The 17,745-nt window shown below is 37.8% G+C and overlaps 1 protein-coding gene across 1 annotated transcript; it reads left to right on the forward strand.

Annotated features, from left to right (window-relative positions):
- The first annotated feature begins 14,386 nt into the window (after nucleotides 1–14,386).
- Nucleotides 14,387–17,694, forward strand: LOC104118873 (protein SENSITIVITY TO RED LIGHT REDUCED 1-like). The gene is made up of 4 exons (XM_018778501.3): nucleotides 14,387–14,500; nucleotides 15,519–16,345; nucleotides 16,440–16,503; nucleotides 16,864–17,694. Exons 2-4 carry the CDS (start codon nucleotides 15,625–15,627, stop codon nucleotides 17,390–17,392), a joined length of 1,314 nt encoding a protein of 437 aa, XP_018634017.1. The 5' UTR covers nucleotides 14,387–14,500; nucleotides 15,519–15,624; the 3' UTR covers nucleotides 17,393–17,694.
- Nucleotides 17,695–17,745: the final 51 nt, after the last annotated feature.

Raw genomic sequence — 17,745 nt, forward strand, 5'->3', positions numbered from 1 at the left:
ATATCGGTGGTTCCCCCGGGATCTGATCAACTCTAGAGTTATATGTTTCCACCTTTTTTTCATTTGTTTCGATCCTCCTTTCTCCTGATTCTATTCGTTTGGTCAGTTCTTCGAACATCTTAGCAATTTTGGGATTAGTCCCCGACTCTTGCTTATTTGACTTTACTATAGTTGGTTCCGTTCTGTGGGTGATTTCTCGGGGTAGACTGGTCTCTGGCATGCTCGGTATCTGGGTTTGACTTTGCAACTGAGCTATTGCTGCCTATTGAGCTTGCAACATTTCGAAAATCATATGCAAGCTGACACCGTTTTCCTCGATGTTATGGGTATCTCGAGCTACATATCGAGTGCCACCATGAATGCTATTTTCAGGTTCAGAATGTAGGTTTGCATCAATGGCCACATGCGAATTAATATCTAATGGTACTTTGACTCGAGCTCCAACGGCGTTGATAAGCGACATTCCATCCCTGGGCGTCAAGTTGTTGTTCTCACCTTGAAGGCCAGCTTCATTGTCGATAGGTAAGGCCATTTAATTTGAGAACTCGTCGTTGCTAATTCGAAATCAAAGGTACTTCCGAAAATAAGCTTAAAATGGTGTGTTTTTGCAAATTCGTATCAAATAATCACTATTATCCTTAGCCCCACGGTGGGTGCCAAACTGTTTACCCGAAAAACGGATAAAGTTAAATTTGTACGTGGTTCTAAGGGTATGTGGTATAACTTGACACAAATCATAAGAATGAATAGAAATATCGAGTGCTGGCTGTAGAGAATGAAAAATAAGCAAAGTTGGAAAGAAGATGATTTATAGATTAAGCAAGATGAATCAATCTATGAAGCTATAAAAGGATAACTCTTCAATATAAGAGTGTATGATATCTCAGTTACAATGTATGCCAAAACTTGGTGCTTACATAAATAATAATCATCCCCTTTATAGTGGAGGGATCCTACTTTAGATATAATTAAAAATATATTGTGGGAGACCCATGATAAATTAGTTTTTCCATAATTTATGCGAGGATTCTCTCCTCTAGTGCGATTGCAACGGTCTTTGTCTGTGAGCTCGATATTGACTCGAGCTTTTGATCTCGACTCTAGCTCGATTCTGACTCGGATCCTTGTATTGATTCGGGGTCAGTGTTGGTTGGTCTCCGCCTCATAAGTTTGATAACTTCACTTTGTATCATAGTTTGATTTGGATTCGAGCTCGATAATGATATCGAGCTCGACATTGATCGGTCCCTAAGGCTCCAAACTTGGTGAGCTGACTTCAGAACTCAACCCGATATCATGAAGATGCTATTCGATCCAATGCATTACCATTTCGACCAGTTCGTACAAAGGACTAACTAGTTTTGACCGTATACAATTTGTTGAGAGGAGAATCATACATATGCAAAGTATTGTTAAGGAAGTACAAGATTGGAACACAAAATTACTCCTTTGAATACCTACATTTGTTTAATCCATGACAAACTAAGGTTTACTTTCATCAAGAGAAAAAAAATCAATCAAATAGTCACTGTACACAATGTATATTATTTTTAGGGTTAATTTCACATATGATTATTGACTTATTTATAATAACAAACATGCATGCATAATTGTTTCTTCTGTAAACAGGAGTTGCACAAGCTGCCAAAGGTTGATACTATTACTAGGGGTGTGTTAACAAAAAAAAAAAAAATTAAGAGCATGACAAAGTTTGGACAAAATCGAAATCCAAACCGAATTCCGAACTTTTTTGATTTTTTTTTTTTGAATTTTTGAATTATAATTGGAATTTGAATTTAATTTTTGAAAAGTTCAGATTTCGTATTTGAGGTTCCGAAATATTTTATACCTTATATTTGATCTTACATATATTAGATATTAGTCTAATAGTAAATTAAATCAATCACCTGCAAGCTGAGATAGATTTTCATTGAGTTGTCGCATGGATGAGTCTCTGTGCTACTTTAGCTTAGTTGTAGTACTTATTCTTAAGTGTAGTAGCTTTTGTGGAAAAACAAAAACAAAAAAAGTAAAAAAATTGGACTTTTCCCAACGATTGATCTCCTAGATAGTTTTCTTGAGGGATTAAAGTCTAAACAAAAATCCAAAAATATGTCTTTTAGCTTTCTTTAGGTAGTAATAATCCCCTATGGTTTTTCTTTGTGCCTTGGTTCTTTTTCATGGGATGTAGTTTGATCCGGGTAGTTTTTTTCTTTACGAGTAGATTAGAAATTTAGGAAATAAAGGAGCAAGAATGATGAACCTAGGCGCCCTTGATGATGCCTTATATATTGGATAACATGCTTTGTGATTACTATTTCTTGTTTTCTTGACTTGTGTTCACTTTGCGCTTAATGCTTAATATCTCGTGGCTCCGTGAATACTTGCATTATTTGAGAGTCGGAATGTGATCGTCCTTAGTGAGTCATGTGCCATGTGTGGTGATGTTTTTGTGTAGTCCATGTATTGTACTTGTGTCTAGAACTTGCCCGGTATGTGAGTTGAAGCGAAATTTGAGGTGATGCTCGGTTTGAAAAATGATTTTAGGCTTTCTTTGATCTTTTTGAGCTTATTGCTTATCATAAATACAATTTATCCCTAGTTAACCATTTTGAACCTATTGACTTTTATTTGGTACCCATATTACAAGACTATACCCTTTTTATTCTTAATTGACATTGTTTTGATCCTTTTACCTCTTAAAGCACTTTAATTGTTAGATGAACGCTAAAAAAGGTAAGAAGGGACTAAGTGTGGGGTGACTTTTGAGTGGAACCAATGAAAGGAAGAAATGTGCACTTGTTTTGTAAAATACTACACCACTAGCGAAAATTGAAAAAAAGAAGGAAAAATAGAAATGAATAAATTATTGTCTTATTCTTGCTAGTGGGTATGAACTAAAGTAGTGCTTAAAGAAGAAGGGACTGTTTTTAGGGGTGATATTGTTTGTGAAATTGAAGTGGTGTTGAAGAAAATACGCTTAAAGTAATTTTGTGATGTATTAAAGTGCTTAGGAGGGTGAGTCACTATTCTTTAAATATATCCTACCCGTCCCTTAGCCCACATTACAACCATGAAAATGTCCTAATTGATTTTAGATCGAGCGAGGTTACATTAGTAGAGATTTACATTAAGGGCAAGCCTATGGTACCAATTGCATGCATATGACTTCTTTGTGAGAGTGAGCGATTTTCTTTGATATATGCGAGTCATTAAAATATATTTGATCATGAGATTCGAATGTGTGGATTGAACTCGCTCTCTTGTTCTTGTTGTGAGGGCACATTGTTTCACGAGGGATAGGTAATATTATTAGACTTCTCTATGATGTTGGGTGTTCAAGCCATGAGTGCATTGTGACATTGAATCGGTTTTTGAGGTTAGGATTGTTGTGAGCATGTTGTCTTTGTTTGAATATTTTTAAAAGAATGATATAAGTAAAGGGAAGTGTATGTGATGCATATTCTAGAGCCTAATTGTAGCAAATAACCATGGTCATAGGTGTAGTGTGCTTTGAATGATAAGAGCTTAATTTTGTTTCGTCTACTATAGTGATGGTTTGTTCGAGGACGAACAAAGATTTAAGTGTGGGGTGGTGATATTGGGCATATTTCGATATGTGTTGATGTTACTTTACCCATGTTTTAACCGCTTTTTGATGCTATTTGATCTTTAAAATGCCCAACATGGTTTAATTATTGGTTTTTTGACTAATTGAGTTGTTTGTGATGATTTAGGGTGTTTGGAGTGCAAAAATATGAAGAAAATGTGCTCTAGCTAGAGGAAGAGGGGTTGGATGCATCGCATCCAATCTAGAAAAAAATCAGATTTCATGCACCCTTAGCAGTGAAGTCGGCCCATAGCATCCGCCTTAGCATCCGCACCTGGGCAAATCTGAGATGGAGGAACAAAGGGTGGATGCGAAGCATCCATCCTAGCATGCGAAGCTAAGAAGTAGAGGACGAGGTGGATGCGACGCATCCACCCCAGCATCAATCCCTGAAGCTGAGTCGGATTAGGAATAGGAGAAGTTTGGCCCACGACTTTTGTACGCAATATATAAACCAAAAATGCCTCTTTTAGGGCATCTAACATATTGGGAAGGGGGGAAAAGCCACGACAAAGCTGGGGAACCATGGAATTCATCTAGAGTTCTTATTTTTCCTTCTTTTATTGATTATTATGCACTCTTGTGAATTATTTGATGATTGCATGAACATGAGTGGCTAAGAACCCTATTATTCTAGGGTCATGGGCGATACATGAATGTTGATGTTTGAAGTTTAATTTGACAAAGTTGATTTTATCATATTGGGTTGTTATTTAATTCTGTTTTTAATCAATTTGCCGAGTAGTTAACAGTGAATTAATATCTACGAATTTAGAGTTGAACTCGAAAATGGGAATTCTAGATTGCATATAGAATTAAATAGAACAAGTTCTTGAACCCGGACATCGGGAAACAGATTCTCAATTAGGATAGAAATATACCTAATTGTCTCTCGGTTGAAATACAGGAAGTGTGAATTCATTCTTGTTAATCTTAATTCCATAGACATATAGGCATTAAGTTAGCTTGAATAGGCAAGTAAGAACTTGACAGATTCTTATGAGTAATATCAACCATGTCAATCAACAATCCAGATAAATCAATTAGTTATTTTAAGCTAAGAATGCAACATGATTGTTAGATAACCCGTGACCCTGGAATATTATCTCCTATTGATTGTTATTCGAAATCATTTAAGTGTTGTGGTTGATCTCTAGTATTTCATTACTTGATAGTTTTTAGGTGGTAAATTAGAAAATTATTTATTTTGTGAGAAATCTCTTGAATCGATAAGTTATTTGAGTTTGAGTTAGTCAAAAGTTAATTAAGCTCTTATCACTATAGTAGACGAAACAAAATTAAGCTCTTGTCATTCAAAGCACACTACACCTGTGACCATGGTTATTTGCTACAATTAGGCTCTAGAATATGCATCACATACACTTCCCTTTACTTATATCATTCTTTTAAAAATATTCAAACAAAGACAACATGCTCACAACAATCCTAACCTCAAAAACCAACTCAATGTCACTATGCACTCATGGCTTGAACACCCAACATCATAGAGAAGTCTAATAACGTTACCTATCCCTCGTGAAACCATGTGCCCTCACAACAAGAACAAGAGAGCGAGTTCAATCCACACATTCGAATCTCATGATCAAATATATTTTAATGACTCACATATATCAAAGAAAATCGCTCACTCTCACAAAGAAGTCACATGCATGCAATTGGTACCATAGGCTTGCCCTTAATGTAAATCTCTACTAATGTATCCTCGCTCGATCTAAAATCAATTAGAACTTTTTCATGGTTGTAATGTGGGCTAAGAGACGGGTAGGATATATTTAAGGAATAGTGACTCACCCTCCTAAGCACTTTAATACATCACAAAATTACTTTAAGCGTATTTTCTTCAACACCACTTCAATTTCACAAACAATATCACTTCCAAAAACAGTCCCTTCTTCTTTAAGCACTACTTTAGTTCATACCCACTAGCAAGAACAAGATAACAATTTATTCATTTCTATTTTTCCTTCTTTCTTTCTTTTTTTCAATTTCTGCTAGTGGTGTAGTATTTTACAAAATAAGTGCACCTTTCTTCCTTTCATTGGTTCCACTCAAAATTCACCCCCACTTAGTCCCTTCTTACTTCTTTTAGCGCTCATCTAACAATTAAAGTGCTTTAAGAGGTAAAAGGATCAAAACAATATCAATTAAGAATAAAAAGGGTATAGGCTTGTAATGTGGGTACCAAATACAAGTCAATAGGCTCAAAATGGTTAACTAGGGATAAATTTTATTTATGATAAGCAATAAGCTCAAAAAGATCAAAGAAAGCCTAAAATCATTTTTCAAACCGAGCATCACCTCAAATTTTGCTTCAACTCACATACCGGGCAAGTTCTAGACACAAGTACAATACATGGACTACACAAAAATCTCACCACACATGGAACATGACTCACTAAGGACGATCACATTCTGACTCTCAAATAATGCAAGTATTCACGGAGCCACGAGATATTAAGCATTAAGCGCAAAGTGAACACAAGTCAAGAAAACAAGAAATAGTAATCACAAAGCATGCTATCCAATATATAAGGCATCATCAAGGGCGCCTAGGTTCATCATTCTTGCTCCTTTTATTTCCTAAATTCCTAATCTACTCGAAAAGAAAAAAACTACCCGGTTCAAACTACATCCCATGGAAAAAAACTGAGGCACAAAGAAAAATCTCAGGGGATTATTACTACCTAAAGAAAGCTAAAAGACATATTTTTGGATTTTTGTTTAGACTTTAATTCCTCAAGAAAACTGTCTAGGAGATCAATCGTTGCGAAAAGTCCAACTTTTCTACTTTTTTCATTTTTTTTCACAAAAGCTACTACACTTAAGAATGAGTACTACAACTAAGCTAAAATAGCGCAGAAACTCATCCAAACGATCTTCTCACCCCACACTTAAAATTTTGCAATGTCCTCAATGCACACTATAAATAATAAGAGGGTAAACGAGACTCCATGGTAGGCCAAAGGCCGAAGCAACATTGGCTCACGAGGTACTCAGACTTCCTCCAGGCATCGTACTTTGTGTGGGCACCCCACACTTAGTCCTCACCATCTAGCTCGCTTTTGCACTCTTCTAATGGCTTTGCTTCCTATGCTCATAATCCTACAAAACAAAAATAAATACTAAAAAATAATAAAAATAAAATAAAATAAAAAGTAAACAAAAATAAAAGAAAGCAGTAAAGCTGGGTTGCCTCCCAACAAGCACCTGATTTAACGTCGCGGCACGACGCAATACGTTCTTCATGCCTCCACCAAATCCATCGAGGTCTTATGACGTGCAATGTCACCACCCCAATAGTGTTTTACTCTCTGTCCATTTACCAAGAATGTCACATTAGAACTCGTATCACGTAATTCCACCGCCCCATGAGGTTTCACACTAACCACTTCAAACGGACCCGACCATCGAGATTTAAGCTTTCCGGGAAAAAGCTTTAGCCTCGAATTAAACAAGAGAACCTCTTGACCTGGCTCAAACTCACGATGTTGGATGTGCTTATCATGCCACCTCTTTGTCTTTTCTTTATACAATTTGGCATTTTCATACGCATGCAATCGAAATTCATCAAGCTCGTTGAGTTGTAGCAATCTCTTCTCACCGGCCAAGTCCATCTCCATATTTAGTTTTCTAATCGCCCAATAGGCTTTGTGTTCAAGCTCAATGGGTAAGTCGCACGTCTTCCCATAAAACAACATGTACGAATAAGTACCTATGGGGGTCTTGTATGCAGTGTGATATGCCCATAATGCGTCATCCAGCTTCCTGGCCCAGTCCTTTCTATTCCCACTTACTGTTTTCTCCAAAATCTGCTTTACCTCTCTGTTGGAAACTTCTACTTGACCACTCATTTGGGGATGATAGGCAGTGGAAACCTTATGCTTAACTCCATACTTTGCAAGAACATTATTCAGTAATTTGTTACAAAAGTGAGTTCCCCCGTCGCTTATCAACACTCTTGGAGTCCCAAAACGTGTGAAGATGTGCCTTTTTACAAAGCTTACCACTACCTTTGTGTCATTAGTAGGAAGAGCAATGGCCTCCACCCACTTAGAAACATAGTCGACCGCCACCAAGATGTACCTGTGCCCATTAGAATATGGGAACGGTCCCATGAAATCAATCCCCCAAACATCAAAAAGCTCTACTGCCTGAATATTTTACAATGGCATCTCGTGATTCCTTGTGATAGTTCCGATTCTTTGGCATCTGTCACAATTTTTAACAAAGGCATGTGCATCCTTAAACAATTTTGGCCAATAAAAACCTGATTGTAGCACTTTTTGAGCGGTTCTATCCCCGCCATGATGACCTCCATATGGCGAAGCATGGCAGTCATGCAGTATATCATTCATCTTTTCCTCAGGAACACACCTTCGCACCAACTGATCTGCGCACTGCCTATATAAGAATGGCTCATCCCACATGTAGATCCTCACATCATGTAAGAATCTTCTTCTATTATCAGGTGTCAATTCTAGTGGCGTCACCCCACTTGCAGTAAAATTCACATAATCTGCATACCATGGGGCTTCACCTGAGGTGACTGCTAATAATTGCTCATCAGGGAATGTTTCTTTGATTGACCCTCCTTCAGCTACATGGTTCCGACTTTTTAATCTGGACAAGTGATTAGCCACTTGATTTTCGGTCCCTTTTCGATCTCGGATCTCTAAGTCAAATTCTTGCAAGAGGAAGACCTAACGAATCAGCCTCGGCTTGGCATCTTTCTTTTCAAACAAGAATCTCATAGTTGAATGATCTGTGTAAACGATGACTTTGGTTCCCACTAGATAGGATCTGAACTTGTCAAACGCCCATACCACTGCAACCAACTCCTTTTCAGTAACTGTATAATTCATCTGAGCTGGATTCATAGTTTTGCTCGCATAATAAATGGAGTGAAAGATTTTATCCCTCCTTTGCCCCAAAATAGCTCTGATTGCTATGTCACTTGCATCGCACATCAACTCAAATGATTGCGCCCAATATGGGGTGATGATAATTGGTGCAGTCACCAACCTTCCCTTCAGCTCCTCAAATGCTTTCAGATAGGCATCATCAAACTTGAAGGGCACATCTTTCTCAAGAAGCCTGCACAAAGGAGAAGAAATTTTTGAAAAATCTTTAATGAAACGACGATAAAAACCTGCATGGCCCAAGAAACTGCGAATGCCTTTGACGGATGTCGGTGGGGGCAATTTTTCAATCGCCTCCACCCTCGCTTTGTCCACCTGTAAGCCACTTTTGGACACCTTGTGCCCCAAAACTATACCTTCACGTACCATGAAATAGCACTTTTCCCAGTTTAGCACCAAGTTCGTCTCTTCACACCTAGCAAGCACTTTATCAAGGTTCATTAAACAATTATCAAAAGAACATCCAAACACAGAAAAATTATCCATGGACACTTCTACAAATCTTTCAACCATGTCAGTAAAAATAGCCATCATACACCTTTGAAAAGTCGTAGGTGCATTACAAAGATCAAATGGCATTCTCTTGAACGCATACGTGCCATAAGGACACGTAAATGTAGTTTTCTCTTAGTCCTCTAGGGCTATAGAAATCTGATTATACCCCGAATAACCATCCAGGAAACAGTAGTATTCCTGGCCAGCTAACCTATCAAGCATTTGGTCAATAAAGGGGAGGAGAAAATGGTCTATCCGGGTGGCATTGTTCAATTTTCTATAATCTATGCAAATTCTCCATCCAGTGATAGTTCTTGTAGGAATTAAGTCATTATTTTCATTAACTACTACAGTCATCCCCCTTTCTTCGGCACACATTGGACGGGGCTTACCCATTTGCTATCAGAGATTGGAAATACAATACCTGCATCAAGCCACTTAATCACTTCTTTTCTTACCACCTCTTTCATGATTGGATTTAGTCGGCGTTGTTGCTCTACACTTGGCTTGTGTCCGTCCTCCATGAGAATTTTGTGCATGCAGAAAGCTGGACTAATGCCTTTAATGTCAGACATTGTCCACCCAATTGCTCGCTTGTGCTCACGTAGCACCCTCAATAGCTTTTCTTCCTGCAATTTAGACAAGTGAGAAGAAACAATAACATGTAAAGTGTCAGAACTATCCAAATAAGCATATTGAAGGTGAGGGGTAGGGGTTTAAGCTCCAATTTTGGAGCTTCTTCAATTGACGGCTTTGGAGGGGGCCACTTGGCCTATTCAGGGGCTCAAACGGGTGTATTCCTTGCATGTAAGCACATGATGCATCTAGGATATGCATCATCTACTCAACCTCATCATCAATCATCAAGCTATCAAACAACATAAGTGTTTTTTCTAGAGAGTCGTCTAGATATACACTCGTGTCAAGAAGTTGCTCATCCACCTCCACAACAGATATCATAGAGAGCTCCTCATAGTGGAGGGGAAGTTGGATTGCTTTGTAGACATTAAAGACTGCTTCCTCGTTGTCCACCCTCATAATCATTTTCCATTCTCTCACTTTAATTATTGCATCACCAGTAGCCAAGAGAGGTCATCCCAATATGATTGGAACTTGTTCATCAGCCTCAAAATCTAGAATAATGAAGTCAACTGGGAAGATAAATTTCCCAATTTGCAGCAGCACATCTTCAATCACTCCTTCATGGTAGGCTATGGACCTATCAGCTAATTGCAACATCACAGTGGTTGGTCTTGGAGCTCCTAAACCCAATTTCTTAAATAAGGACAATGGCATCAGATTTATGCTCGCCCCCAAATCACAAAGAGCACGACCCATATCAATATTACCGATTCGCACCGGGATGGTGAAACTGCCAGGATCCTTAAGCTTTTGAGGAAGCTTGTTTTGGACCCTTGAAGTGCACTCCTCAGTAAGTGCAACTGTATCGAACTCAGTCAATTTCCTCTTGTGAGCCACTATATCTTTTATGTACTTAGCATACTTTGGAATTTCACGAAGTACATCCACCAATGGAATATTTAATTGAACCTAACTCAACAGAGAGAGAAATTTGTTGAACATGCGATCGTCATTCTTTTTTTGCAATCTCTGGGGGGAAGGTGGTGGTGGCCTTGCAACCTCCACTGGCTCTGAACTTGCATAATTATTCTTTGACTCTTGTATTGCCTTAGGGGTCAGCTCTCCCTCAGGTATAGGTTTGTCATTTCTTTTCTTTGGCACTTCCTCTAGTTCCCTCCCGTTTCTGAGTGTAACTGCATTAACTTGAGGGTTCTTCTCTGTATCACTGGGAAGAGAGCCTGTAGGTATAGTATTTTGATTTGCTGCTAACTGCCCCAATTGCCTCTCCAGATTTCTAAAATCGGTCCTGAGCTGTTGATTGTCAAGCAACAACTTTTTTAGCAAGTCATTTGTACTCTCTTCTGTTTGTTGGGGTGGCTTCTGAGGCTGATTGAAATTTTCTTGAGGCCTATACTGATTCTGATTCTGTTGATTTCCGCCCCATGAGAAGTTAGGATGATTCCTCCAATTTGGATTGTAAGTGTTCCCATATTGTGTATGCTGATTCATCGGACCTCTGTTTTGTTGCCCCACATAGTATATAGATTCAGGATTCGTAGGGCACATGTCACTCATATGACTGTCACCACATAGTTCGCAGCAAATAGACATCTGCTGTACATGTTGCATCTGTTGTGTTTATTGCATTGTCATTCTGTTCATCTGATTTGCCAGCTTTGCAATATCTGCTCTCATGGCTGAGAAGTCATCAAGCTCAATCACCCCGGCTGCCTTCTGTTTAATTGCTCTTCTTGAGTCCCCATCTCTTTTCTAATTATGGTCATTAGCAGTGAATTTATTTAGCAAGAGTTGTATTTCACTATACGACCTCTCCATGCAACTACCCCCACAAGCTGAATCAAGATTCATATTTGATGCCTCGTCTAGCCCATCAACAAAAGTGTGACCCAATACCTCATCAGTCTGACAATGATGCGGGCAGTCTCTGAGTAGCTTCTTGTATCTTTTCCAAGCTTGACGAAGTGTCTCGCCATCCCGTTGTTGGAACCCAAGAATTTGGCTCCTCAGCGATTTTGTCTTCTTAGTAGGGAAAAACTTGATTAGGAATTTCCTTGCTAAATCATCCCAAGTGTGGATTGAGTTCGCGGGCTCCTTTTGCAACCATTCCTTAGCTTCCCCCAACAATGAAAAAGAAAATAGTGTCAGCCTGACATAGTCCTTGGAAACGTTTGGATAATTGTAAGTGTCCGTAATTTTCAAGAAGTTCTGAATGTGCATCTGCGGGTCTTCATGAGATAGACCCACATATTGCCCTGTGGACTGAATCAGCTGTACCATGTACTATTTGAGTTCAAAATGCCCCGTGATATTAGGCTTCACGATAGCCTGAGTTATATTAGCAAGATTGGGCCTTGCAGCTTCTATTACTGGACGCTCCTCATTACCTGCCATCTCTATTGGCTGTGGTTGAACTACGATGTCCAACTCTCTTTCTATTCTTGTTCTAGATTCGACTTCCCTCCTCACTCTATGAAGTGATCGTTCAATTTCTGGATAAAAAAGAAGAGGGTTGTTTGCACTTCTACTCCTCCGCATTCAAGAGAAGATCCTGCGTTAACACAAACAAGGCAAACTGAAAATTAAAACTTGAACAAATAAGTAATAAGAGCTTAACTCAGTCAAGTAGCTAATTTCTAGGTCCCCTGCAACGGCGCCAAAAACTTGTTGCTACTAAACACACTCACGCAAGTATACGTGGTTGTCAAGTAATATAGTAGTGAGTAGAGTATCGTTCCCACGAAGACTTATGATTAACTTTTGACTAACTCAAACTCAATTAACTTATCGATTCAAGCGATTTCTCACAAAATAGATAATTTTCTAATTTACCACCTAAAAACTATCAAGTAATGAAATGCTAGAGATCAACCGCAACACTTAAATAATTTCGAATAACAATCAATATGAGATAATATTCCAGGGTCACGGGTTATCTAACAATCATGTTGCATTCTTAGCTTAAAATAACTAATTGATTTATCTGGATTGTTGATTGACAAGGTTGATATTACTCATAAGAATCTGTCGAGTTCTTACTCGCCTATTCAAGCTAACTTAATGCCTATATGTCTATGAAATTAAGATTAACAAGAATGCATTTACACTTCCTGTATTTCAACCGAGCAAGACAATTAGATATATTTCTATCCTAATTGCGAATCCGTTCCCCGATGTCCGGGGTTCAAGAACTTGCTCTATTTAATTCTATATGCAATCTAGAATTCCGACTTTCGAGTTCAACTCTAGATTCGTAGATAGTAATTCACTGTTAGCTACTCAGCAAATTGATTAAAAACAGAATTAAATAAACAACCCAATATGATAAAATCAACTTTGTCAAATTAAACTTCAAACATCAACATTCATGTATCGCCCATGACCCTAGAATAATAGGGTTCTTAGTCACTCATGTTCATGCAATCATCAAATAATTCACAAGAGTGCATAATAATCAATAAACGAAGGAAAAATAAGAACTCTAGATGATTTCCGTGGTTCCCCAGCTTTGTCGTGGCTTTTTCCCCCTTCCCAATATGTTAGATGCCCTAAAAGAGGCGTTTTTGGCTTATATATTGCGTACAAAAGTCGTGGGCCAAAGTTCTCCTATTCCTAATCCGACTCAGCTTTAGGGATTGATGCTGGGGTGGATACGTTGCATCCACCTCGTCCTCCACTTCTCAGCTCGCATCCACCCTTTGTTCCTCCATCTCAGCTTTGCCCAGGTGCGGATGCTAAGGCGGATGCTATGGGCCGACTTCACTGCTAAGGGTGCACGAAATCTGATTTTTTTTAGATTGGATGCGACGCATCCAACCCCTCTTCCTCTAGTTAGAGCACATTTTCTTCATATTTTTGCACTCCAAACACCCTAAATCATCACACACAACTCAATTAGTCATAAAACCAATAATTAAATCATGTCGGGCATTTTAAAGATCAAATAGCATCAAAAAGTGGTTAAAATATGAATAAAATAACATCAATACATATCGAAATATGCCCAACATCAACTATATTTCATTGTTCACTTTCTGGTTTGTTCAATGTAATTATTTTGGTTACAATTTTCTTCTACGTAATATGTGGTCTTGTAGTGCTTAACCTCCTGGAATTTATAATTATTTGAAGTTGGGATTGCACATTCTTTGTGGGTTTGCATTTTCATCATTTGTATTTTGTGCTAAGAGAGTAATGACACCATTTTCACACACTTTATTTGGATGATAGTACGAGAATGGGGAATTATTAAGGCAATTTGACATGAATATTTTATCTGCAAGTTCATTTTTATAAGAAGAAACAACCAACTTATAAATTCAAACATTACCAAGTTGATTAATCTAAAATCAAACTTTAAAGTGAATACTATCCAAGTTTAATTTGAATTTGGATTGTAGTTTTATTTAATTTGGGAATCAAAAATTCAAATCGAAATTTTTATATTCAATTCGAATTGCGCAAATGGCCACCCTGAGTTGACATGGATGTTTGCTGGTGTTTATATTGAAATTAAGGGTAATCGAACTTTTAACAATATTTATCTTATTGCTTTCATGGTACGTTTTAAGCAGTGCTAATTAATAATTATACGTTATACTTCTTTATAATTTTAAAATTAAAAAAATAATATTTTTAGATCTCTTACGTATAAAATTATTAGCACCAATGTATTGCCAATAAAGCCTCTCTCCAATTTTATAGGATGCACCTTCATTTTAGTCTAATATTTTCTTATTCTTGTTTATTTTTGAGGTGTGCTCCTTTTCAAAAGCTGGACTTGCATTCCTTTCGTTTTTATTTAGCGCGCTTTCTACACCTACCTAAGCCATCTCGCCGCCGGCGGAATCGAGGTGTAAGTGTACTACTTCTTTCTCTCTATCCCTTCCCCCTCCCTTTTCCTTCATACATTTGGTGTTTTTTGTTTTAGAAAAATAATTTGGCGCTGTGGAATTTGTTTTTTTTTTCTTTCTTTTTCGTATTGATTTTGTTTGATATTAAGTTAGTCGAAGCCGACAACTACTGCAATTCCAAAAGCTCTCATTAATTACTTCAAGATAGCTCTTCAATTCCAAATACTTACACTGTATTTTTCGTAGTATTTTTATTTCTTGGTTTGGTTGTAAAACTAAATTATACGTATGTGTTTTGTGAGGATTCCATTAAATTGCATGTGTAATTAGTGATTGTTTGAATTCCACTGAAGGATGTAGTATTTCCTTCTCATGTATGTCCATCGCCCTATATTTTTCTGTGTTCAAAATACTCCTTTCTCATCTATAACTTTTGTCTATGTAGAAAACATTAGGTGATTTCTCATCTGCCTAAGCCTTGGGGGGGGGGGGGCAAGTTACCTGGTATGTGTACTGGTAGGAGGTATCATGTATCCGGTGAAATAGTTGAGTTGTGCGCAAATTGGCCCAGTCACCACGTCATTAAAAAAGGTTCGTTTGTTGCCTCTTCATTTCAAGTTCAGAAGAGAAACTATTTGCTGTAGTTGAACTGCAACAACAACAATAACAAAAGAAACCTAGTATAGTCCCACAAGTGAAGGTAGTGTGCGCAGACCTACCTTGCAGTTCAACTGCAATGCTTGTTAATTCGTAAAACATATCCAGATGAAATACAGACTACGTTATACTTTAGATGGAAAGAGGAAATTCTGAAAACATATGATTCATGTTTTTCCTTCGGATTAGATCTGTGATTTGGTACTTCGGAGTATCAATTTTTCTGTACTTTTGAGTTCTATACTTGCAGATAATGGGAAATGCATTTTTATTGCTGAAAAGCTACTTCAGCCTGCTACTATTTGCACTTAAAGCTCTACACTTACAGGTTTATATTATGCACTTAAAGTCCTACACTTATAGGTTTATATTAACTCCAGAATGCAAGAGAGACTTGCTGCATTATTAGCTGTTCCAAATTGTGTTTAAATTGCTAAAGTCCAACGTTAATCTGACTTGGTGCTTAAAGATGAATTGCGGTGAGAATAAGGAGTCCAATGTTGATTTTCACATACAAGATGAGGCAGAGAGGCTGCTTAATGAGATTGAACTGATGATAAAGAATGTTGAGGACTCTGAATTGTATGCTGGAATGCGTTTCGAGCTCGAACGGAATGAAACAATTCAAAATCATTTGTTTCGCCTTTTAGGCTCCCATTCACATGTGCAGGTGGTAATCTATGCTTTGGGAAGCATGGAATACAGTTTTCATTCACAGTTTCAGCTTGCCGTAGTTCTCCTACTAAAACGAGATTTTTCCAATTGGATTGGCAATATAGAAGTGTACGATCCTGGCTTTTCTTCAGCTGATATCATAGTTTTGAAGGAACTGGGTTTTGAGATTTTGAACATTGATGAAAATTGTAAGAGGCAAGTTCAGAGACCAACAATGTTCTACATGCCTGTTCCTAGTTATTGTCTTATAGGCAACCTGCTGGGAGCGAACTGGTCTTCGTCTTGTATTAACCAGATTTTTCTGCTGACAAACTCATTTCGTGATGCGTTGACCACTATTTCACCATGTAGTTTGAATAGAGAAACAGTGCAACGCCTGGAGAGAATTATCCCCTTCACAACAGAGGTTGACATAAAAACTAGCTATGCAGAGATCTATACTAACGTGTTCTCAAAATTTGCCTGGCATTTCTTTGATGTGGATCCCATCATTGACATGGAAACTTCACTGCCTGGTACTGGATTTCTCTCTATCTTGATTCAAGTTGGAGAATTTATTGGTCAGACTCACGACATGTACACTGAACAGATTTATCTTTTTTGATTCAGTGACTGAAATTATAGTATATAAAAGGAATGACAAAGAAGATTGTTCTTGGTTGGATATGCAAAGGTACATAAATGTGAGACTAGATACTGAACTTTCCCTTTATTGTCGAATACAGTTCCCTTATGTAGTTCTTGATTCTGGGAAACATTGGTGCTGCCAGTTAGCATATCGTTGAAGTCATCATCCCTTTACTTTCTCTCTGTACGATTGTTTCCTTTCGTTCTCTCGTGATTAGATGTCTACACATGCAAATTATTTTAGTGCTAGCTGGTGAACATAGATTCTTTTTGTTGGAATATGCAAAGTACTTCGAAATTATTTTCTTACACGAAACTGTAGAGTGATAAAGGTGAGCTGAAGGAACCACAGGAGGGTAAAGTATATTTCATTCTTATGATTTCACTTGTAATTTTCGTCTTGCAGGTATCTTGAAGAAAATATTTTGGAAGATATGCAAATCGATATAAGCAGTGAGGGATGGGCGCAATTTTTTGGTGAATATCGCAGGCCTCGTCGTTTAAGATGCAACTCCGTTCCTCCCCCTCCAGGTTGGATTAAGCTAAACATCTATGGGATTGGTAAAGCTGGTGATCAGCAAGGACGATATAGTGGCGTCTTCCAAGATGAAACTGGAATGCTTTTAGGCAGCTACAGTGGTACCATTCATGTTGAAGAAAATGCGATTGCTGGACTGGAGGCCTTGAGGGAGGGGTTAGTCAAATGCGTGGAAGGAAATCCGAATGCACAGAAGTTGATTGTGGAGTCGGATAATGTTATACTTGTCCAATATGTTAATGGTCACCCTGAGCCAAATGAAATGACTATGTGCAGGTTGAAAGAAATTTTTGACTTGCTGGAGCGTATAACTTGTGCAGTTTACCATGTCTATGAAGAAGCCAATGAAGCTGCTAGAGACTTGGCTCTGAGAGATGAACGTCACAATTGTGCATAGATAGCTTTGTTTTTGGCTTAAGGATAGGGTGAGGCTTTCTAGGTTCAACTATCCAGGTTTCAAATGCAATTTGCATACTATGGAAAGTGATGTTGCAGCAGACATGGATCCTGACAGTACACAGTACATCACACTGACTTCTCATTACTATTTTTTTTTTTTGTCAAATGATGATGAATGCAACATTTGAAAAGCAAAAAAGAAAAAAGAGAAAAACAAATGCATTCCTGAGGACTATATGTTAACTAATTTGTGCAAACTGAAGCAATTTTTGTGATCTATGTTAATGTTCATTGAATGTATTTAGTCGTCCTTCTCTATTTAATTTGATAATATTTACTATTTGGACTAAA

Source organism: Nicotiana tomentosiformis, chromosome 5 (genome assembly GCF_000390325.3).
Source record: "Nicotiana tomentosiformis chromosome 5, ASM39032v3, whole genome shotgun sequence".
NCBI classification, from domain to species: Eukaryota; Viridiplantae; Streptophyta; class Magnoliopsida; order Solanales; family Solanaceae; genus Nicotiana; species Nicotiana tomentosiformis.